This window comes from Bombina bombina, chromosome 2 (genome assembly GCF_027579735.1).
Source record: "Bombina bombina isolate aBomBom1 chromosome 2, aBomBom1.pri, whole genome shotgun sequence".
Classification (NCBI taxonomy): Eukaryota; Metazoa; Chordata; class Amphibia; order Anura; family Bombinatoridae; genus Bombina; species Bombina bombina.
The window spans coordinates 815,884,263-815,909,578 of record NC_069500.1 but is presented as its reverse complement, the minus strand read 5'-3'; the positions used below and the strand labels follow the sequence as shown (position 1 = coordinate 815,909,578).

Sequence of the window (25,316 nt, the reverse complement as noted above, 5' to 3'; positions counted from 1 at the left end):
TATGAATACATGGAGTAGCTTCAGAAAAAAATAAAAATGGAAGGGAAAAATACAGCCGAGGAATTTGAGGAGTGCAAGTAATGAAATCCTAAAACTGCATTTTACATCATATTAAACAATGTAAATGACAACCTTACCCCTAGCTACCTAACAAATTAAAGCATATCCTTCTTTTTTTTTTTTTTTTTACTGATGAATTTCAGTTTTCTTTAATTTTCCCTGTTTTGCATGACAGCTATCAGAAAATCACAGACTCCTATATATGACCGTGAACCTGATTTTTAACAAAGGATAAAAGAGCACAAATTAAATTGAAATTAAACAGTCTACAGAATGAGAAAAGTATCTTATTTAACGTCTCTGGGCCAGTAGTGTTTCCGCAAATGGCATGTCTTCACTTTAAAGGGCGATTGAAAGGCAAAATTAAACTTAACTTTTTCAAATAGGTCATTCAATTTTAAAGTACCTTTCCACTTATTTCTATTATGAAATTGACTTTGTTCTCTTGGTATTATTTGTTGAAAAGCATATCTGGGTAGCAGCAATGCACTACGGGGGGCTAGTTGGTGTTTGGGGGCTACGCACATGTGTGTCTTGTCACTGGCTCACCAGATTTGTTCAACTAGCTTTTAGTAGTGTGTTGCTGCTATGGAGTAGACTAACCCTGAAAAGGGGGTAAGGCAAATAATTAAACACATATAGGATTTTAGTGTTATTGCACTGTTACTTGTATATAACATGTTTTAGAGCAGTGATTTGCAACCTTTTTTTTGCCGTGGCACACTTTTTTACATTAAAAAATCCTGCGGCACACCACCATCCCAAAATTTTACAAAATCACACATTGTAGCCTAATACAGGATATATATATATATATATATACACATACACACACTGTACTGTGCTGTCATGCTATGCCTCCTACAAACTATACATTACATATTGACATTTATTCACAAACAATCATAATGATTGTCTGTGAATGAATGTCAATGTCATGGTTGTAAATGATGCCTGATGAGCCTGTCACATACCTCCCAATATTTCAAAATTTGAAAGAGGGACACCCCCGCACTGTTGTCAGTCTGCCGCGGCACACCTGAGGATCTCTCACGGCACACTAGTGTGCCACGGCACACTGGTTGAAAAACACTGTTTTAGAGCAATTTCTTTTTTGAATTGTATGTTCCTTTTAACCATTTTTGTCTATAAATACTGTAAATCAACTTGATATTTTTGTTTTTGAAAATTGGATCCAATATAAAAGTTTGATTGTCCTTCACAAAAAAAACAGGACCACATAAGAGAAAATTGCGGCTTGAGATGTCTATTCCAATTCATGATACAGTTTTTATCACTAGTGGCAATACTGCAACAAATAGTGCTGTCACATTTCAATAATCTGAGAGAAAATCAAGTTTTAGAATCCCACTTCTCTAGATTCAGCTGTTCACCATTAGAGTTGGTAGAATATCTACAAATACTGAAGAATCAAAAGAAAACAGAGAATCCAATAGAGTGGGGTAGATTTATGAAGCTGCATTTGCAGCTTTTTGAGCTATGTTGATCAGGTCTGCATAAGTTAGCCTGCTTCCACATATTTAGAGGTGGCGAGATTGACATTCCCTGCTCTAGCGCAATTGGTAGCACTGGAGCGGGGGGGGGAATCTTTGCACCAGAAACCTTGTGCAATATTAAATTTCACCGTGCAATAAAACATCACATGTGGCGATTGCAGGCGGACAGGTTCACTACTTGTGAACTTGTCCGTCTGCAAGGATGGTAAATGTTGCCCAGTGTAGCATTTATTTGTACAAATAAACAAAGAAGAAGAAAAAGAACAAAACAGAAGTATTCCTTCACTCACATATTCCGGCCTCCAAGATTAATGGTACTGAATAAATACAGGTTTGAGAAACCAGAACTTCGTTAGACTTTAAAAACAAAACGTAATGAGGTTGTGTAGCAGGAAGTCAGAACAGCTTAACTTGATAAACATTACTAAAATAAGGATCTCATCTATATAAGGATTGCATTAAGTGCAAGAGTTATTTCAGTTAGCCTCTTCATATGTCAGAAATAATGACAAATCCGGCTTCCTCCAATCACGGCTTTCCCCCTGGGGGAATAATGGTCTGAGGCAACGCCGTGATTGGAGGAAGCCGGATTCGTCATTTTGGACCCACGGGCGGAGGAAGCGCTGCAGCGGCTGTCAGGATTAAAAGTTAAGTATTTGAACAAAACAAGTGAAATGTAAAGTTTGATGAATTAAAGTGCCCCTGTTTTTAATAGGATTATTAAAAACCGGGCACTGATTCGTCAGACATTACCTTCACTTTAAAGTGATGGTAAACTCTCCCCTTTTTAAAATCAGATCTGGAATGTAAGCGCTATTTTAGATGGAGTTTAATTCATTAGCTGTAATGAAGATGCAGTATAACATGCTTTTTAATATAGATATGAAATTCAAATACTGCATGCTCCTCCGCCCACTTCAAAAGTAAAATTTTCTGTGAGCTAACAGATTGAATTGTTGTCCAATCAGCGCTCTCCCCATATGGCGCTTTTGTTGTAGCTAGAGCATTGATTGGAGAGTAATTCAATCATTTAGCTGACAGGAAAATTGACTTTTGAAGTGGGTGGTGTAACGTGGGGTATTTGAATTTCATATCTATATTAATAACTAAGTTATAGCGCATCTTCATTGCACATGATGAATAAAACTCCTTCTAAAATAGCGCTTACATTCCAGATCTGATTTTAAAAAGGGGAGAGTTTACCATCACTTTAATATTTCAGTAATATATGTTTCATGCAACAACAACAACAAAAAAAAAAAGTCTAAATAGCGCTCTTTAATAATTAAGTTTACCATTGAAGGTAATTGCATTAGTGCACCCAGGCTGACCTTATTTTAACAGTTTTACAACAGATTTCTTCGATGTGTATTATCTACCTTTTATCTCTGACAGCCTTTTTAGGCAAGGGGATGTTTTGCTTCGTTCTAACGTTTTATTATGTATATGTGGCCATATGAATTTGGTTAGTGGCTAAGTAGCTTGTCATACTCTCTGCAGTGCACTGTGCAGGTGAAGTTGGAATTGGGTCATCGTGCCCAGCTGAGGAAGAAGCCCACAACAGATGGATTCACCCACGACTGGATGGTTTTTGTGCGAGGTCCAGAGCAGTTTAACATCCAGCACTTTGTAGAAAAGGTGGTGTTTAGACTTCATGATAGCTTCCCCAAACCCAAGCGTGGTGAGTGACTTTGGAAGTAGTATTTGTTATTATTGTAAATGTATTTTGTTTACATGGCTTTATACAGCTCCCCATTGGTTAATGCTCTTTTGATTTTATAATAAATGATGGTCATTTAGAGGCTGTATCCTTTGAGCCATTATAGCCAAATGGATCACATTTGCAACAGCTAGTTGTTATGGTAGAAAGAGTTTATATGCATGAGTAAAGGGGTTGTAGCACTATGAGCATGCTCTAAATAACTAATGGCTTGGAGTATTAATTCTGTGATTGCATCTCTCAGTCCTTCAACTTGAAAACATATTTTTTTTAACATATATTTGTATGTTTGAAAAGAAAAAAAAAAAGGAATGAGATGACGCGTGCATAAAATAACATTAAATAATATGTATTCCTTCCATATACCTTTTTAAATAATGCAAGTCTATATTTCATTAATTAACATCTGTTTTTGCATGTCTCTTGCAGTGTGCAAGGAACCCCCATACAAAGTGGAAGAAACTGGGTACGCCGGCTTTATCTTGCCAATTGAAGTGTACTTCAAAAACAAGGTATAGTTAAGGATGTATATCTTGGGGATTGAGATGTGTATGAAAATGCAGACTGTGAATAAAGTATGTGCTTTTAAATCCAATAGCAGTTTTGATGAATGAAGGATATATCAGGGTCTTATACATTTTGAATTTTTTTATTTTATTCTTTTAATGAAGGAAGAACCAAAAAAAGTCTGCTTCACCTACGACTTGTTCCTGAATCTAGAAGGAAATCCTCCAGTCAACCACTTGCGCTGTGAAAAGCTAACGTTCAACAACCCCACTAAGGAGTTTCGCGGGAAGCTGCTGAAAGCAGGAGGGGTAAGCCCTGAAACTTGATGACACTATCTCCTACAGCATTTTAATACACAGCCATCAGTTACTAACAACTCTTACACACATCAAATTCTTCAAGGTATTTTAATATATAATTATCCAGTGGAACACTGTGGGGATTTTTGGAGCACAGATTTGCTTTTTTACTATGCAAATAAAAAAAAAAGAAAGAAATCCCACCTATGTGTAGTAGTAAAAAAAAACTATTTTAAAATAGCCTTATGTCACAGAAGTTCCATATTAATACCACCTTAACTTAGATATTTTTACAATTATAACAATTACAAAACAATGTACTTTAAATGCACACTTTCTTAGGCACTGGCTACTACAGAGCATGTGCAGGAGTTCAGTGTAAACAAGTATGTATACATATGTGTGTAATTGGCTGATGGCTGTCACATGATACAGGTGGGAAGAGAAATGGGGGAACATATTTTTTAAATTTGCCAGAATCATTTGAAATTTAGGTTAAGTGCTATTGCACTTTACGTTTGTTGATGATGCAATTCAACTGTATTTAATGGTCCTTTAAAAATCAACTTTGGATTGGCAATAGACTACTAATTCTGAGCGGAACACAGTCTGTGATTGGTGGGTATGAACATGATCCAACTTTGATTGGCTTAGCTGCTGTATTCAGCTCTGGTCCATTGTCAGTTCAGAGCTAGCAGCAAGTACATGTTTAAATGGGGAAAAAAGTCCAAGGTTCAGCCAAATCATAAATAAAAGCAAAACTTTATTAAGACTTCATTAGCCGGGTATAAATGCGGTTAAGCACACCGACCTGATGCGTTTCGGCTCAGGTGGCCATAATCATAGATCATTCTGAGCTGCTTGTTGGTACACATTTTAAAAACACTACAAACAATGCTGATTGTCTAAATTTTAAAACAAAATGAACCATTTCACTCCCATGATGTTATTAAAGGGATACTAACACCTCATTTTTTCTTTCATGATTCAGATAGAGCAGGCAATTTTAAGCAACTTTCTAATTTACTCCTATTATCAATTTTTCTTTTTTCTCATGTTATCTTGATTTGAAAAAGCAGTAATAAAAGGTTAGGAGCCGGCCCATTTTTTAGTTCAGCACCTTGGTAGAGCTGCTGATTGGTTTGCTACATTTAGCCACAAATCAGCAAGTGCTACCCATGTGCTGAACAAAAAATGGTCTGGCTCTAAAGCTTACAGTACTGCTTTTTCAAATCAAGATAGCATGAGAACAAAGAAATTGATACTAGGAGTACATTAGAAAGGTTCTTAAAATCTCATGCTCTCTGAATCATGAAATACAAAAATTGGGTTTAGTATCCCTTTAACTACAACACAAGCCCCCAAGGTGTAACATGCTGTGATCTGAGATGTCATCGCAGAAAGTGCAGCATGTCTGCAGAAATAACAGGACACATGCAGGAACTGTTAGTGCTTTAATTTTGCTGTACTGTTCAACATTGGGCTGTTCCTTTCAAACAGCGCTGTGCTTTGGCTGCACTGTATAAGTTTTTCTTAATACAGTGCAGCCAGAATGATGTGCTGTTTGAAGAGAACAGTCAAATATTGGGCAGTGTATTGATTGGGATTTTTAAACGCCACCCCCTAGTCTTTCCTGGTCTGCAAAACTGTGACTACTAAATGCAAGATGTTCTTGTTAGCAATGCACCTTTTTTATTACTGTATATTTTAACTTATAATTACAGTATATGATGTTAGACCAACAGCAAAGGAAACACATTTATTCAAGAGACATTTTAAAAACTTAAAACATTTTTTTTTCTCTGCAGCTAATTTTGCAATGCAAGTTTTAGCTGTTGCAATATATTATAAAGCTTTAAGAAAATGATTTATTAGCCAGTTAACCAACACATTGTAATTTAGTCAGTGCTCTAGTGTAACTGCCTAATTTAAAATTACCTGCAGAATTTTTTTCATGAAAGAATCTCATCGCAGAAAGTGAAAAAAAGTTCTGCTTCTAGGAACACAAGTCTGACCCAATGAATTTTATAAAAGTTTAAAATTGATTAATAGATGATCATGAAAGGAAATTCTATATACCATAACTACAGTTCAACTGTGAATAACAAATCAAATATAACTTATAAATTGCAAAAAAATATATATATATGAATTGAAAATAAGTACATTTTTCCACCAATTGGAAAAATATATAAATTAGTAGTATTCTCAATAATAAATGACAACATATTCTGAGTTCAAACCATTGGGGAACTATGTCTCAATTTTAAAGATCCCATATATAACTTGTCTTTCAATTGTGCTCAATTTATCTCCTCCCCTTTTTGGGCTAGTTACTCTCTCTCTATAGCTCTCCACTTGAAGGTATTATCGCTTTGTTTATGATTAATGATAAAATTATGTGAGATAGCGGAACCAGGTTAATTTCTTCTGATATTGCCTAAATGTGCATTGATCCTGGATCTGATATCCCTAGTTGTGATGCCCACATACTGCAAAAGCATTTTCTATAAGATAAATTACAAAACATGTAGAACAATTAATGCAACCCCCTGATGTCAAAGGTCTGTCCAATAACATGAGAACATAAAGTGGTTGTAACCTGTATATAGTCACAGGCAATACAACGTGAATTATCACATGTGTAGGTTCCATGATGGGTTAACCATGAACAACCAAACTTCTAAGGCAAAATACTAGGTGAAAACCAAATTGACAATAGTTAGATTCTTAGTATAAAAAAAAAAACGCAACCATCCTTGGAAATATAAGATGTATCTCTTTAAATAAAAGTGAACAAAGTGCTCTGTATCAGTACAAAAGTTGATTATATTATAGTCACATGTAACCATGTCATAAGTATTTGTAATTTACACTGTGTTCTGATAAAGAAAAAAAAAAAAACGCAACCGTCTTTGATAATAGTTTTAAATTTTATCACCATATAATATAGGCAAGTATTTATGGATGATGTCACAGATCTGTGTATATTGGTTTGAATACTTGGTAATAAATCAAGGTTCTCCATACGTCGTTGTTGTTAGTGGAAGGCTTTAACCCATGTTCGGTACTGAGCAGTTGTCTATTTATAGGTATAATCTCACAAAGTGGTCGATTCATCAACTTCTTTGGCAGGCTTTCGCCTCCTGCACGCCGTATTTAACAAGCAGCGGTCATCAGACCGCTGCTTCCCTACCCTTTGCCACCTCTTGGTTTGTGAATTTCCATCTCCCCGGCCTCGTCTGACCTGGGAGATTGACAGCTCCTGCCTGCGTGTGAATGGCTCTGCGTGGGCAGGGAGCGGAATAGCACGTGAGCGCAAAATAGCGCTTGTGTGCAATGCTTAATTCCGTCAGGGGTATTAGGTTCAGAGCAATTCCTTTTAATACAGATAAATTGGCTCTTGGCTACTCCTTTCATCTAATATTTAGGGTGACTACTGGATGCATGCAATAAATCATTCCTAGTGATTGGCTTCCGGTATAAGGTGGTTTCTACCTTTTTGGAATTTGTTTAACCATGTAAGGTTATATCCAAAAAAAAAAAAAAAGTGGCAAGTTTATTACAATCAAATGTAAACTTCAAACCCAATCACCCCATATTGTATTAGATAACAGCATTGATGCTTCTTTCTCCGTAGATCCCCAGACAAGCGAAATATCATCTATGTATCTTTAAGAAATCTATTTTTGATATATATATCTCAAAGGTGTTTTTATCTCCATAGACTTGGACACACTCCCACCAACCCATATTGCCTTCAGATTTATAACCTTTAAAACATTTATATCTCAACATAAGAACTCCTATTTTTCATCTCATACAGTGACAAATAGACAGACATGAGGACAAATGGCTCATTCCCCCTTATATGCTGCTGTCAGACCATTTATCTCCTGCATATGACCAACTTTAGGACCCATAACTCGCCTCATACTGACCTCAGTAAATATTATTCTCACACTCATATAATACAGATATCAAAATATTTATATATTTCCCAATATGCAGACCTCAAACAAGATAGTGCTCCTGATTTCCTAATACACAAATATTAGTAAACATATCTTTTATCTTCTTACACTATAGAGGGTAATACCTCTTGTCTTTCAATTTACTTAAGAGAACATGTTTCTTTACTCACAATACACAGATAACACCACTTATGTTGTGCTTTCCAGGTGATGGTAATGCCAGAGGGAGCTGAAGCTGTATCCAGACCTAGCCCGGACTACCCAATGCTACCAACAATACCTCTTTCTGCTTTCTCAGACCCAAAGAAAGCCAAGCCATCTCATGGTTCAAAGGTCAGTGTCCATTCTTTTAACCTAATATACAATATTTACAAAATACGCTGAAATATTTTTGCCAGGTTCACATAGCAATGCATTTTTTTCAGTCTATACAAAAATAGGTTTGTTTGTTTCTTTTCTTTAATGAAAAAAAGACAAGACATTGTTTTTTGTATTGCCAATCTAAATATTTATATATTTATGAGGCCAATTCTATCTGTGTCTTTATAGGATGGATGTAAAGATAGCAGCAAAGTGTCAAAACACCACAAGGTGACAAAGGAGCATCGGGAACGTCCAAGGAAAGATTCGGAAAGCAAAGGGAAAGAAAGTGAACCAAGTAAATTGATTAAAGAATCTTCCTCCCGGAAACTAGTTGAAAATAAGCCCCCAAAAGAAGACAAGTCCCATGTCAAAGCGGCTTTTAAAGAACAGAAGTTATTAAAAGAACCCAAACAGGAGAGTATGTCTCCTAAAGGAGCCCCACCTGAAATTAAGCCCTCAAGCAAAAGACCGCCCAACACAGACTCACCCAAATCCAGCAAAAAACCTAAGAAAATAACTTCTAAAAGTCAGGTCTCTAGTACTTCTCCACGAGGTGCTCCTAACCCTTCCTCTACGAATACCACTACCACCTCCTCATACCCAGAGAAGAAGCCAGTAAAGGAAAAGCCTGGTAGCAAATCAGATAGACCCAAATCAGAGAGCGACCTTAAGAAAACAACGGAAGCTGAGGATTCAAACTCAGATGATGAGGCGTCGTCAAAGTCTGATGTAAGAGCAAGGGGATCTAGATAAGGGCAATGTTGTATTAAGAGAAATGGTTTAAAAAAAATGTTCTCACAGAAGATATAATTTTTCTATATATATATATATATATATATATATATATATATATATATATATATATATATATATATATATATATATAATGTACATGTGTGTGTGTGTGTGTGTGTGTAATCTATTTTGATAACAAAAAAAATGGTTGTGTAAGCTGTTTGAAACTAATAGTTATGTACATGATTGTGCATAACTGAGTAATGGGACTATCTTTCTCATTGGCTGATAGGGACTACTCCCACCGAATAAGCTGGTTTTATTTAGCACAAGTACATCCTTTGTTTCAGGAAAAAACAAAAAACAGAGCACTCTGGAATATTTAAAATAATTTAAAAATTTTTTTTTTTTTAGTATCATGTTCCTTTATTAAATAGCATGTAATATATTCGCCTAATTGTTTGTCAAAAGAAAACAACTATTTGTTTGCATTTCCGTTTTTTTTTAAGAATATCCTGTTAAAGTGAATGTAAATTTTAATGCTAAAGTGCCCGTTTTTTAAAAATTCAATTAAAAACAGAGGCACTTGAATTCATCATTATTTACAATTCACTTGTGTTGTGAAAAAATACTTACCTTTTCATCTTGACAGCAGCTCCAGCTTCCTCCACCCATCGCAAAGCCTCTTCCTGGGTCTAAAATGAGGAATCAGGCTTCCTCCAATCACGTCGTTGAATCAGACACTGATTCCCCCGGGGGAAAAGCTGTGATTGGAGGATGACCTATCCATCATTTCTGACATCAGAAATGGCTTGCGACGACCAGAGCAAGCTGGAGCGGCTGTCAATTTTAAAAGGTAAGGTTTTTTTTTTTTTTGTTTTTTTTTCACAACATGAGTGAAATGTAAATTTTGATGAATTAAAGTGCCCCTGTTTTTAGTCGAATTTTTTAAAACCGGGCACTTTAGCATCAAAATTTACATTCACTTTAAACAGACCATGACAGTCCATTACATAAACTTTAGAATTTGTATAAGTGCATACGTGAATTCTGGATGGCCCATTTGAAAGGGAAATATTATGGCAAAGGCTTCTAGTCTGCTAAATATTATAAATAGAGCACAGTCTCACTATTAGCACAGTTGTTTGATGTACTATCCTGTCCTAAGTACTCTTGCACCCCCCCCCCCCCCCACGATCCCTTTTTGTTCTTTATTAGGCAATTTGTTATACTAATACTTCTATATCAGTGTTGTCAACAGATAGGCTAATGAAAGGGGATTATGGCATATAGTTAGATATAAATGGTGTTAAAAAGAGGGATTTACTTTTTCTCAGTTATCAGGATGTATTAGTGGTAGTTGAATTGCACTGCATTATGTTTTATAAAATAATATAAATGTTTTAACAATTATACTTCTGTTCCCAACAATGCGGCTGTTAAGTTATCATTGCTATAACTTTTATCAGTTACATTTTGTTATCAAATAGAAGTGTATAGAAAAAATTCCTCTAAATAGTATATAAAAATGTACTGCTGTACTTTCAAGTATTTCTAGATGGGGATGATTTTACATAGTCTGATTCCTGTGATATGTAGAACTGTTGGAGAGACATGATCTAAGTTACAAAAAATTAGAACTGTGTCTATACAAAAACAAACACCCACAGTGCACAGTAAAGGGTTAAAACAGCTTTTCTTGCTACTTCTCTTCAGAGTAACTTAGCATATAGCCTGTTACATTTTGCCTGGTTTTCAGGTAGTATTGTATCCAAGCACAGCATTCTACACCCTTGCATTTAAAGGTCCTACACAAGGTAACTGAGAAACAACACACACCTTAGGCAACAACCAGCCATGTACAGCAGCAATGTTAAGTGGCTGTATGATCGGAGTCCTGATGTGTATGTCATCTAGAGCTGCCTGATCAAAAGTCTGATTTGGACATTTTGGCTGACAGATTATCTAGGGGTTGGACTTGATAAAGAGAATCTTATGTCATAATACGTAGATTGTCAATAGGTACGCTTTTTTAATATTGCACCCCAGCGCTATTATTTACTTAACTTTTTCATTTTATTTTGTCTTTTACTGTGTAACTAAAGGTAAACCTTTTTCTAGAAGTAATGTTTACTAATATCAGAGTATTTAGAGAACTGTAGCAAAAAGTGTGTCTTTCCTTGCTGCCTGGTAAGATTGTCGGCATTGTTAGGTTTCTTTTGGTTGCCATGATTTTCTGTATACGCCAGTTTATAGTTGTAGATTGTTTACACTTTGGCTGTATTGGTATAGAAGCTCTCTACTTTGTGTTTATCTTTACAAGATATGCTACTGGTATATAGTTAATTGATGGCACAGGTTTGGTCATGTGATCATGGGCAAATGTCAAATCAAAGCAGTATAATTGTGCGTTGCTACTGTTTATGCACCTTGTTTTTTTGTTTGTTGTGTAGAGTAAATGGTTATCTGTTCATCATACATTTTTGCTGTACTTGTACCCAGAAGATTTATAAATACTTAAAAAGTGATATATAGTATATGATACAAAAGTAGTATACTTGTGCAATTAATACACTAACAAAGGCTATATGGTATTAACAAGAACTTGTCAGCTTCTACTTATTGGTGTTGCATTTTCATCATAATGATACAATGATCTTCTTGCCTCAAGAAAAAATAAATACAACAAAATAGTAAAGTACAGTAATGATAATCAATGATGTACTTTGAAACTTAGCCAATGGGCTACTCACATGTTGCAGAGCTTTGACTACGCCCACTTAATACATATAGTGGAATTATACCCGAGAGACATAAAGTTAAAGTGAAGGTTAACTTTGAATGAAAGCCCGGTTTTTAAAAATACTATTAAAAACATTGCTGACGTGTGAAGAGAGGATCTCCGGGTGAGGGAAGCTGCTCCGGCAGTGAAGAAGAGAGAGGTAAGTTTTTAAACGACTGCTTTCTAAACTTTGATGAATGAAAGTTCCCCTGTTTTTAATAGTATTTTTAAAAACCAGACTTTCATTCATCAAAGTTTACTTTCACTTTAAGGGCAATATTGTGGCTTTTTATCTTTGTAAATTGTTTTTAAAGGGACATGAAACCCAATTTTTTTTCTTTCATGATTTAGAAAGAGCATGCAATTTTAAACAACTTTCTAATTTACTTCTATTTTCTAATTTGATGCATTCTTTAGATATCCTTTGCTGAAAAGCATATCTAGATAGGCTTTGTAGCTGTTGATTGGTGGCTGCACATAGATGCCTCGCATGATTGGCTCACCCATGTGCATTGCTATTTCTTTAACAAAGGATATCTAAAGAATGAAGCAAATTGTGTTCTCTATCTGAATCATTAAGGAAAATTTTTGGGTTTAGTGTCCCTTTAATAAATATTGTTTTATACCTACACATTTGAGCAAGACTGGATGTATACTGGTTGCCCTACAGTATAAAATTGAGTGTGCGTTCCCTCCAAAGCCAGTCTAGGTTCAACACGTACGTTAGCAGCCCATTGGCTAAGTTTCAAAGTACATCATTGATTATCCTTACTGTACTTTACTATTTTGTTGTATTTATTTTTCTTGAGGCAAGAAGATCATTGTATCGTTATGATGAAAATGCAACACCAATACGTGGAAGCTGACAAGCTCTTGTTAATACCATATATCATTTGTTAGTGTATTAATTGCACAAGTATACCACTTTTGTATCATATACTATATATCACTTTTTAAGTATCTATTTTTTTATTTTTGCACAAGTGATTTTTGTACTTTTATTAGTACCCAGAGGATTTATGTGTGTGTGTGTGTGTATGTGTGTGTTTGTGTATTATTATTTCTGTTGGGCTTGTGTCTCTATTTTCACCATCGTACAGCAGGATGGGTGTATTTTTTACTATCAAAGATTTTCATCTACATTCTTACTGGTGGTGTAGAATAATGTAGTACCTTATCTTATTTATGACTAATTATTTTTCTTTTCTAAGATATGGAGAGTCCACATTGTCATCAATTACTAGTGGGAATATCACTCCTGGTCAGCAGGAGGAGGCAAAGAGCACCACAGCAAAGCTGTTAAGTGTCACTCCCCTACCCATAATCCCCAGTCATTCTCTTTGCCTCTGTCAATGGAGGAGGTGAAGTTTTGGTGTCTGAAGAAAATTGGATTTCTTTTCGCTACAAGCAAGATTTTGGGTATATCTGTAGTCCACGTCAATCTCTGTAGTAGAGTAGTGGTGACTTTAAAGTGAAGGTCAATTTTGATGAATTAGTGCCCGGTTTTTAATAATCCTATTAAAAATAAGGGCACTTTAATTCATCAAAATTGACATTTCACTGTCTTCTTCAAAAACTTACCTTTTAATCCTGGCAGCCGCTCCAGCGATGCCACCGGAAGCCTCTGCAGACGTCAGAAATGACGAATATGGCTTCCTCCAATCACGGCTTGAATCTTGGCCTGATGCAACGCCGTGATTGGAGGAAGCCGGATTCATCATTTTGGACCCGCAAAGTCAGCTTGCGACGGGCGGAGGAAGTGCTGGAGTGGCTGCCAGGATTAAAAGGTAAGTTTTTTTTAAAAAACAGTGAAATGTCAATTTTGATGAATTAAAGTGCCCTTGTTTTTAATATGATTATTAAAAACTGGGCACTAATTCATCACAATCGACCTTCATTTTAAAGCAGTTAGGAACTGTTAGGAACTGTACGTTGGGCTGTGTTTTCCTAAAATATTGCTGCCCTAGTATAGAAAGCCAGAGTAGGTTTACTCTGTTCTCTCTTTTTTTCTACAGGTCTCTGAGGAGAATGTGTCCTCTCATACCTTGTCAGCTGTCTCCCTGCAATAATTTTTGGGGACATATTTATCCTTTATTAAGGATTTTATTTGGCAGAACGCAGGCACTAATGTGACAGAGACTGAGGGGTTATGTTTTTCTTGATATGGGAAAGATTAACCTATTTGTTTGAATGTGGCTCATTTTATTGGGGTATTTGTGTTAATATGTTAGTGTTTCAGTATTACATTTTAAGTCAATTCTCCCTTAGAGAGAGAATGCTACTTCAGCGATTTAGTTTTTCACACTTTTTAAGCGTTTGTATTCAGCTGGTAGTGGCGGTTCTTTTAGCCGTTGTGGGAACGCATGCTTTTGTGTGTGGCGCAGTTCCCTTCGGCTGGTCATGTGACTTGCCTGTGCTTCCGCTCTATGCTATAAAGAACAGTGCAGCGGTTCATGTCGGAGCCGATTGCAGAGTCCTCTGATATCTTCCTGCTGTTTTGTCGATGACTCCATTAAAGATTCATGGCGTACCGTGCCTAAAGTAGAAGAGGCCATTTCTACTCTGGCCTAGAGAACTATTCCTTTATAGGATAGCTGCTCTTTTAATGATCCAATGGACAAAAAGCTGGAGGCTTTTTTTAAAGAAAATGTATGTTCATCAAGGTCTTCAATGGAAACCTGCAGTTTGTATTGCCACTGTGTCAAGTGCAGCATCTTATTGGTTCGACGCCTTGTCTGATTCACTTCAAGTAGAGACTCATTTGGAGGAGATCCAAGACAGGATTAAGGCTCTCAAGCTAGCCAACTCCTTTATTTCTGATGCTACCATGCAAGTTATTAAACTGGGAGCCAAGATATCTGGCTAAGCTGTGCTAGCTCGCAGTGCGTTGTGGCTGAAACCTTGGTCAGCTGATGTTACCTCTAAGTCCAAGCTTCTGGCGCTTCCTTTCAAAGGTAAGACTTTGTTTGGACCTGGTCTGGCAGAAATAATTTCTGACATTAATGGTGGAAAAGGGTCTTTTCTACCTCAAGACAAGAAGAATAGACCTAAAGGACGTCAAAGTAATTTTCCTTCCTTTCGTAGCTTCAAAGGAAAGTCTTCCTCTCCCCCTTCCAAGCAGGAACAGTCCAAGTCTTCTGGGAAACCCAATCAGTCTTTGAACGAGGGGAAGCAATCTAAGAAACCTGCTGCTGAGTCTAAATCCTATCCAGGATCGGATCAAGTGGGGGCAGCCTTTCTCGGTTTTATCAAGCATGGATACAAGATGTCCCAGATCCCTTTTTTTCCTCTGAGTGATAGTTCCAGTTCCTGCAAGGGAACAGGGTCTAGGATTCTATTCAAATCTGTTTGTGGTTCCCAAAAAAGAGGGAACTTCCAGTCCTATTCTAGACCTAAAGTGTCTCAACAAGTTTCTCAGGGTACCGTCCTTCAAAATGGAAATAATTTGTTCCATTCTTCCCTTGGTCCAAGAGGGTCAGTTCATGACGACCATAGACTTGAAGGATGCGTATCTTCATGTCACCATGCACAGGGATCTTAACAACAAGTTCCTGAGATTTGCATTTCTAGACAAACACTTTGTTTGTGGCTCTTCCGTTTTGGCCTTGCCACAGCTCCCAGAATTTTCTCAAAGGTTCTTGGCAGTGATCAGGTCTTGGGGAATTGAAGTGGCGCCCTACCTGGACGATATATTGTTTACAGGCGCCATTTTTTTTTTCAACAAGCAAGCTCTCATACAGAGATCCTGTTGTTTTTTCTACATTCCCACAGTTGGAAAGTGAATCTGGAAAAGAGTTCCCTTGTTCCAGCTACAAGGGTAGTTTTCTTAGGGACCATAATAGAAAATATTTCATAGATAGGGAATCTGATGGAGGTCAGAAAATCCAAAATTCTTGCCTCTCTGCAGTCTACTGTTCGGCCATCAGTGGCTCAATGTATGGAGGTAATTGGTCTGATGGTCGCTTCTATGGACATCATTCCCTTTGCTCGATTCCATTTGAGGGCTCTGCAGTTATCCATGCTCATTCAATGGAACGGGGACCAATCGGATCTCTCTGAGAAAAGATTTAGATCAGTCGACGAGACTCTCCCGTTGTGGTTTTCTCAGGAGCATCTGTCTCGGGACACATGCTTCCGGAGACCTTCCTGGGTGATTGTAACCACCGACGCCAACCTGCTAGGCTGGGGAGCAGTTAAAAGCGCGGGGATTATGATTTACGGTTTACAATGCTCTGATGGCTTGGCCTCATTTGTCCTTAGCCCAGTTTATCAGGTTCCAGTCGGACAATATCACCTCAGTGGCTTACATCAACCTCTCTGAATTCTTTAGCCATGAAGGAGGTGGCTCGGATTGCTCAGTGGGTGGAAGTTCACAATTTCTGTCTTTCTGCCATCCACATTCCAGGTGTGGACAACTGGGAAGCGGATTTCCTGAGCAGACAGACATTTCATCCCAGGGAGTGGGCTCTCCATTTGGAGGTGTTCTCCAGGTTAACCCTCAAATGGGGGGTGCCAGACTTGTATCTGATGGCGCCTCGGCAGAACCCCAAGCTTCCAAGGTATGGTTCAAGGTCGAGAGATCCGCAGGCCGCCCTGATGGATGCCGCCAGAGCATCCATCAGGGCGGCCTTGGGATTTCAGTGTGACATCTGTTTCCTCTGTTTGCTCTCCTTCCACGAGTCATTTCTTGTATCAAACAGGAGAGAGCTTCGGTAATTCTAATGGCTCCTGCGTGGCCTCGCAGGATCTGGTATCTAGACCTAGTGAAGATATAATCTCTTGCACCTTGGAGGCTGCCTCTGAGAAAGGACCTTCTAACTCTGGGTCTTTTCCTTCATCCAAATCTCGTTTCTCTGAAGCTGACTGCTTGGAGATTGACGCTTAGTTCTGTCTAAACGTGGTTTTTCTGAGTCGGCCATTGAGACCATCATTCAGGCTCGCAAGCCTGTTACTAGAAAGATTTACCATAAGGTATGGCGTAAATACCTTTTTATTGGTGCGAATCCAAGGGCTACTCTTGGAGTAGGGTCAAGTTTTTTTCTCCAGGAAGGTCTGGAGGAAGGATTGTCAGTCAGTTCTCTGAAGGGTCAGATTTCTGCATTATCTATGTTCAATCTTTTTGTCAGGCCCTGGTCAGAATTAGGCCTGTGTTTAAGTCTCTTGCTCCTATTCGGAGCCTTAACCTTGTTTTTAAGGTTTTGCAGCGGGCTCAGTTTGAGCCATTGCATTCCATAGATATTAAATTGTTATCTTGGAAGGTTTTGTTTCTTCTGCTCGGAGAGTCTCGGAACTTTGCAGTGTGATTCGCCTTACCTTATTTTTCATGCTGATAAGGCGGTTCTTCGTACTAAAGTGTGATTTCTCCCTAAAGTAGTTTCAGATAGAAATATTAATCAGGACATTGTTGTTCCTTCTCTATGTCCTAATCTTTCTTCTCATAAGGAACGTTTGTTGCACAACTTGGATGTTGTGCGTGCTCTAAAATTCTACCTACAGGCGACTAAGGATGTTCGCCAGTCCTCTGCCCTGTTAGTTTGTTTCTCTGGAAAGTGTAAGGGTCAGAAAGCTACTGCTACTTCTCTTTCTCTCAGCAGCCTCCTGAGAGAATTACGGCTCATTCCACGAGGGCTGTCTCCTCTTCTTGGGCTTGAATCGAGCTTCTGTGGAACAGATTTGCAAGGCTGCAACTTTTTCCTCTCTGCATACTTTTTTCCAAATTTGATACTTTTGCCTCGGCCGAGGCTTCTTTTGGGTGAAAGTGGTGGTGCCTTCTGTTTAGGTCTGCCTGTCTTTTATCCCTCAGTAGTCATCTGTGTCCTATAGCTTGGCTATTGGTACCCACTAGTAATTAATGACGTAGTGGTCTCAATATCTTAGGAAAGAAAACAAAATGTATGCTTACCTGATGATAAATTTCTTTCTTTCTGGATATGGAGAGTCCACAACAGTTATTTTTATTTTACTAAACCTCAGGCACCTCTACCTTTTGTGTTGTTCCTTTTTTCCATTTTCCTTTGGGTCGAATGACTGGGGATTATGGGTAGGGGAGTGACACTTAACAGCTTTGCTGTGGTGCTCTTTGCCTCCTTCTGCTGGCCAGGAGTGATATTCCCACTAGTAATTGATGACGTTGTGGACTCTCCATATCCGGAAATAAATACATTTATCAGGTAAGCATAAATTTTGTTTTCTCATGGGCTGATAGCTAGTATGAATTATTTGTTGTTTGGAGGTGGCAGAAACAGCATAACATAACATTATCCAGTTTGAGCTATTCCAGCTTTTGTAAAAAGTTCAAAGTATTGATATATATTTTTTTTAATATTTGTATTAAACTTTTAATGCCTTTCTGACGTTCTATTCCTTCCTAACCGCGCTGGGCTTTAGCTCCGTTAGGACGGAATAGAACGTCCTAGCGGTCTGGAGGGCGTACCTAGCATCATAGGGACGCCCCCCGACCCAATCCCATAGTTGAAATCTAGCAATCGTGCACAGGATTTCAATTTGTTTACATCGGAATGATGTTCCGATGTAGACAAATTAACCCTGTCATGAAAGAGTTAAAAATGTAACTTGTATTGCAACTCCTATTTACAAGTTGTGTCTTGGTGGATAACCCTCAGTTGGAACGACTGGTGATTATGATTGATTTATGGGAGGGTGTGAAAGAATAGCGCTACAGGATTGGTTGAAAAGTTGTATCTGAAAAGGGTTTATAAGGGAACGTTTACCGAAGCTTTGGTTTGTCAAACAGAACATTGAGAAAGGCTTGTACTAAACCCGAAATGCGTTTGTGTAATTTTCCTTGTTCCTCACCCCTGGCACCTGAAGCAGCGATATCGGCCTGGAAACAGGGGGGGGGGGGTGAGATACGTTATTTTTATCTGGTTTTAGGTGGTGGGTTTTGTTCAGGGTGGTGCCTTGTTTTATTCTTTACCATAATAAAGTTAGAGTTTTAACTTATTTACCTTTCCATTAAGCAAGGAGTGCTAATAAGCCCCCTCTCCTTTTTCTCTTTTCCTATGCTGGTGAAATAACCCAGTCCTTTTATTGTTTACCTTAAAGGCTCTGTACTACAATGCAGTAGGAAGATTGCATTTATAAAATAGGGGTGCTTCTACCAAGGCTTGAAAAGCCATTTTTAAGCATTGTTAAAGGGACATTAAACCCAAAATATTTCTTTCAATATTCAGATAGAGAATATAATTTAAAAAAAAGTTTCCAATTAACTTTTATTATCAAATTTGCTTCCTTTTTATGATATGCTTTGTTGAAGAGATACCTAGGTAGGCAGCGTGCACTTGCCTGAAGCACTACATGACAGGAAATATACATTAGCAGCACTAACATTCTTGCAAAACTGCTGCCATATAGTGCTGTAGACACGTGTACACACCTGAGCTTACATCCTTGCTTTTCAACTAAGGATAACAAGAAAACTAACAATTTGATAACAGAAGCAAATTGGAAATTTGTTCAAAATTGTGTGCTCTATCTATGAAAGAAAAAAATGGGGTTTTATGTCCCTTTTAAGTGCTCTATCTGGTGTTTATTTAAGAGTAATGCCTCCAGACCTCAGCTCTCAAGATATGAGGCACAGCCAATCCAATTCTGTACAGCTTGTCCTGTAAACCAAAGGCTAGCAAACCTTTTTATGAGTGCTGTTAAGTGACTAGTCTTGTTAGTTTAATTTTTCAACTTTTCAAGGTCTGGTAGTTAATAAAGAACCCTTGTTTTTCCTGGGACAGGAAGTAAAGGACACTGCAGAAAGGAAGTTAAAAAAGGATTTAAAGGTAAAATCATTTTTAAAATGATCAATACATATTGCAATTATTTCTATTGTTTTTTGTTTTTGTTTGTTACAACAATGAAAGACTGTTTAATATTCCTTTTTTAAATACAGTATAAATGCATAATAAAAACTTACTTTGAATTTTAGATAAGCAGTAGATTTTGTTTTCTTGACAAATTTCAAGGTTTTCTTTCATTTCCCTGTATTATTTGACAGCAGTAAGCCAGTCATAAACTCCATGCACATTAGTGCGCAAGTTGGACACTAGACACACCTCCAACAATTGTTTATTTAGAGCCGAAGGCTGCAAAGTTTCCCAAGAATCAAATAAACATCCCCAGGTGTATGGGGCGTGATAAAACTGTGAATCCTGCTAAAATGTTGCAATAGAGTTCTAGACTCATACACACTCCTGAGCTCTTATGGCCTCACCTAATTTTACTCTTAGAGGGACAGTGTACTGTAAAATTTGTTTCTCCATGTGTTTCCAATTACTTGTTATATTAACTGCAGTGTTTAAAATGTATGGGAAGTGGTTTATTTTTGTATATGAAATAGCTGTTCCTGTTCATTGAAACCACAACCCAAAACAATGGGTTTAGCTTGTAGAGAAAACAGACATCTACATTATCTGTCTAATTGGATTTTTTTTTTTTAAATCGCCTTAATTTGGACTTTAATGTTCATTTAAAAATAATAAAAAAAATAAAAAAAAAATAAATATATATATATATATATATATATATATATATATATATATATATATATATATATATATATATATATATATATATATATATATATATATATATATATATATAGCTATATATTTTATAATGTAAAAAACAAATTTGATAACATATATTAGAACCTTACTCTGGTGGTAGAAGGCATAATAAAATAGTTTTAAACATGAATATTATTCATATCCTAGATTTAGTTTTCTTTTCCCCTGTTCTTCATGGTCTTATTCATCTTTACCCTTGCTCGTTTCTTTTAACAGTCTGTTCCATCTAGCCCCTCAAACAGTAGCTCCAGTTCTGACTCAAGCTCTGAATCGGACTTTGAACCCTCACAGAAGCACAGCCAGGGTAAGTAGAAAATTTGGCTATGAAGCACTCACAGACTTAGTTGTCTCTGAAACACGCTCGTAAAGCATAATGTCTTGGAAGCTCTGGTAAATATTAAAGGAATTTGAAACCCCAATTTTTTTTTCTTTCATGATTCAGATGGAGCAGCAATTTTAAGCAACTTTCTAATTTACTCCTATTATCAATGTAAGCATAGGAGTTGGCCCATTTTTGGCTCAGCACCTGGGTAGTACTTTCTGATTGGTGGCTAATGCATAACAGCTTGAAGACTCGTGCGGAAACATGTGCATTAGGCACCATTTGGGGCATATTAAATCGGCCTCTATGTATAGTAAGGCTTGAGGGAGCAATACTGTAATGCAACAACAGTTTTTAAACATTTTTCTTAGTCATTTGGTTGCTTCTTTCTTTCCATTAGTTTCTATAAATTTGTATTTTTTTGTCACAAAGGCCCATTGCGATCTATGGTTGAAGATCTGCAGTCTGAAGAGTCTGATGATGACAGTTCGTGTGGCGATGAGGTGGCACGTAAGACCAAAACAACTGGTCGAGACTCTAGGTAAGATATGTTTAAAAGCAAAAGAATGTAAGCTAATATTACACGCTTACTTAAAGGGGACATTGATATACAGCAAAACATTGTTAAATATTTTAAAAAGAAAATGGCTTGTGTAATGTTTGCTAGTGTATTCAAAGAAAGCAAAAATCATTTTGAAAAAAACAAAACACACAAATGATTTATATGTGATACCTTTTTAATGGCTGATTGATAGGGAATACAATAGCAAGTTTAAGGGCACTTAATGATAGGACCCCAATGTTCTGAAACATTGCTATTGTATCCCTTATTATTTATGTTTAAATATTTTTATTATGTTTTCTCTTGTAAGATGTATCGAGTCCACGGATTCATCCTTTACTTGTGGGATATTCACTTTCCCAACAGGAAGTGGCAAAGAGAGCACACAGCAGAGCTGTCCATATAGCTCCCCCTCCAGCTCCACCCCCCCAGTCATTCTCTTTGCCGGCTCTAAGCAATCGGAAGGGTAAAGTGAATGTGGTGGGAAAAAATGTAGTTTTTATTTTCTACAAGCAAGAGTTTGTTATTTTAAATGGTACCGGTGTGTACTATTTACTCTCTAGCAGAAAGGAGATGAAGATTTCTGCAGGGAGGAAGATGATTTTAGCATGTTGTAACTAAAATCCACTGCTGTTCCCACAAAGGACTGAGGAGTGCAAGAAAACTTCAGTTGGGGGGAACGGTTTGCAGGTTAGGCTTCAATAAGGTATGTTCAGTCATTTATTTCTAGACAAGACTGTGATAATGCTAGAAAAGACTGATAATATCCCCATGAGGGAAGTGTAAGCTGTATTCAGAGACTAAGTATGGAATTTCAAGCTTACATGACAGGGTTAGCTTATGCTGGTTGACACTACTTTCAAGGCAAACGGTTTTTATTGAAAATATCGTTTTTTTGAGATACTTTGAAGGTTCCTTTGGGTTTCTTTCAGGGGTTGTTACCCACATGGCTATTATTAAAACGCTTGGGAGTTTTTCTTTAGGCCTCACGAGCACTGTAGTGAGGTGGGAGGGGCCTAATTTCGCGCCTCAGATGCACAGTTATATTTGACTAGAAGTTCAGGTTGTTTCACATGGAGGGTCCTGCTGCAGTTTGAGGACCTATAAGCAGCTTTTTCCCCACAAATCTGGTTCCTAAGGGCAGGTAGGGCCACAGCAGAGCTGTGGCAAGGTGCTGAACGTTTTTTAACCGCTTTTTGGCTTACTGTCGATCCGGTTTTGGCATTAAGGGGTTAACCGTTTTTATTGCTAGTGGTGCAATCTTACTAATGCTTTAGGTACATACTGTAAAAATTTCGAAAAGTTTGCTGCATTTTTCACTGTTTTGCAAAATTGTGTGCCTTTTTTTTTATCTCTTAAAGGCACAGTAACGTTTTTTTCAAAGTGTGTTTTTACTTCATTAAAGTGATTTCCAAGCCTGCTTGTTTTTACTACTAGTCTGTTAAACATGTCTGACACCAAGGAAAATCCTTGTTCAATGTGTTTAGAAGCCATGGTGGAACCCCCTCTCAGAATGTGTCCCACTTGTACTGAAATGTCTATACACTTTAAAGAACATATTGTTGCACTTAAAAATGTGGCCCAAGATGATTCTCAGACAGAAGGTAATGAGGTTAGCCCGTCAACCTCTCCCCAAGTGTCACAACCAGTTACGCCCGCTCAAGCGACGCCTAGCACCTCTAGTGCGTCTAACTCTTTTACCTTGCAAGACTTGGCGGCAGTTATGAATAATACCCTCTCAGAGTTCTTATCTAAACTGCCCGTGTTACCTGCAAAGCGTGATAGCTCTGTTTTAAGAACAGATACTGAGCATTCTGACGCTTTAGTAGCCGTATCCGATATACCCTCACAACGCTCTGAAGTTGGGGTGAGGGATGTGCTGTCTGAGGGAGAAATTTCCGATTCAGGAAAGGTTTCTCCTCAGACAGATTCAGATACGTTGGCTTTTAAATTTAAACTAGAACACCTTGGCTTATTGCTCAGGGAGGTATTAGTTACTCTGGATGACTGCTACCCTATGGTGGTTCCAGAGAAATTGTGTAAAATGGACAAGTATCTAGAAGTTCCTGTTTACACTGATGTGTTCCGGGTCCCTAAGAGGATTGCGGATATCGTTACTAGGGAGTGGGATAGACCAGGTATTCCCTTTGTTCCCCCTCCTGTTTTTAAGAAAATGTTCCCCATATCTGACCCCATGCGGGACTCGTGGCAGACGGTCCCTAAGGTGGAGGGAGCTGTTTCTTCACTTGCTAAACGCACAACCATACCAATTGAAGACAGTTGTGCTTTCAAAGACCCTATGGATAAAAAATTAAAGGGTTTACTTAAGAAAATTTTTGTACAACAAGGTTTTCTTCTCCAACCTATTGCGTGCATTGTTCCTGTAACTAGTGCAGCTGCTTTCTGGTTCGAGGCGCTGGAAGATGCGCTCTTGACGGAGACCTCATATGAGGACATTATGGACAGAATTAAGGCTCTTAAGCTGGCTAATTCTTTTATCACAGATGCCGCTTTCCAACTAGCTAAGTTAGCGGCAAAGAACTCTGGTTTCGCCATTTTAGTGCGCAGGGCACTATGGCTAAAGTCCTGGTCGGCCGATGTGTCGTCAAAATCCAAACTCTTGAACATCCCTTTCAAAGGAAAGACCCTCTTCGGGCCTGAATTGAAAGAGATTCTTTCAGAAATCACTGGGGGAAAAGGCCATGCTCTCCCTCAGGACAAGTCCTTCAAGATAAAGAACAAACAAAATAATTTTTGTTCCTTTCGGAATTTCAGGGGCGGTCTCGCTTCATCCTCCCCTGCTGCAAAGCAAGAGGGTAACGCTTCCCAACCCAGGTCAGCCTGGAAACCTTACCAGGGCTGGAACAAGGGTAAACAGGCCAAGAATCCTGCAGCTGCCTCTAAGACAGCATGAAGGGGTAGCCCCAGATCCGGACCGGATCTAGTAGGGGGCAGACTCTCTTTCTTCGCTCAGGCCTGGGCAAGAGATGTACTCGATCCCTGGGCCTTAGAGATTGTATCCCAGGGATATCTTCTAGAATTCAAGGACTCCCCTCCAAGGCGAAGGTTCCACATTTCTCGTCTGCCTTCAGACCAGACAAAGAAAGAGGCATTCTTACGCTGTGTAGAAGACCTACATACAATGGGAGTGATCCACCCAGTTCCAATTGCGGAACAAGGGCTGGGTTTTTACTCAAACCTGTTTGTGGTTCCCAAGAAAGAAGGAAATTTCATACCAATCCTGGATCTCAAAATTCTAAACAAATTCCTCAGAGTCCCATCATTCAAGATGGAGACCATTCGGACAATCTTACCAATGATCCAGGAGGGTCAATATATGACCACCGTGGATTTAAAGGATGCGTATCTGCACATTCCTATCCACAAAGATCATCACCAGTTTCTCAGGTTCGCCTTTCTGGACAAGCATTTTAGTTTCTGGCTCTTCCTTTCGGGTTGGCCACTGCTCCCAGAATTTTCACAAAGGTGCTAGGGTCCCTCCTGGCGGTTCTAAGACCGCGGGGCATAGCAGTGGCGCCTTATCTAGACGACATCTTAATTCAGGCGTCGACTTTCCAAAGAGCCAAGTCTCACACGGAAATTGTATTGGCCTTTCTGAGGTCTCACGGGTGGAAGGTGAACATCAAAAAGAGTTCTCTCTCCCCCTCACAAGAGTTTCCTTCCTAGGAACTCTGATAGACTCGGTAGAAATGAAAATATTTCTGACGGAGGTCAGAAAGTTAAAACTCTTAACCACTTGCCGAGCCCTTCATTCCATTCCTCGGCCATCTGTAGCTCAGTGCATGGAGACAATCAGATTAATGGTAGCGGCAATGGACATAGTCCCTTTTGCACGGATACACCTCAGACCACTGCAACTATGCATGCTCAAACAG

The 25,316-nt window shown here is 38.2% G+C and overlaps 1 protein-coding gene across 2 annotated transcripts in view; it reads left to right on the top strand.

Moving 5' to 3' along the window:
* Positions 1-25,316, top strand: part of MLLT1 (MLLT1 super elongation complex subunit) — a 233,336-nt gene that overhangs the window by 3,548 nt on the left and 204,472 nt on the right. The window contains exons 2-9 of one of the 2 annotated variants that reach the window (XM_053703060.1): positions 3,078-3,258; positions 3,727-3,809; positions 3,969-4,112; positions 8,285-8,410; positions 8,627-9,169; positions 19,706-19,750; positions 20,753-20,840; positions 21,291-21,399. In XM_053703060.1, coding sequence (XP_053559035.1) covers positions 3,078-3,258; positions 3,727-3,809; positions 3,969-4,112; positions 8,285-8,410; positions 8,627-9,169; positions 19,706-19,750; positions 20,753-20,840; positions 21,291-21,399 — 1,319 coding nt within the window. The remainder of the gene's footprint in view (positions 1-3,077; positions 3,259-3,726; positions 3,810-3,968; positions 4,113-8,284; positions 8,411-8,626; positions 9,170-19,705; positions 19,751-20,752; positions 20,841-21,290; positions 21,400-25,316) is intronic. The other variant, XM_053703061.1, reaches the window with a different exon arrangement.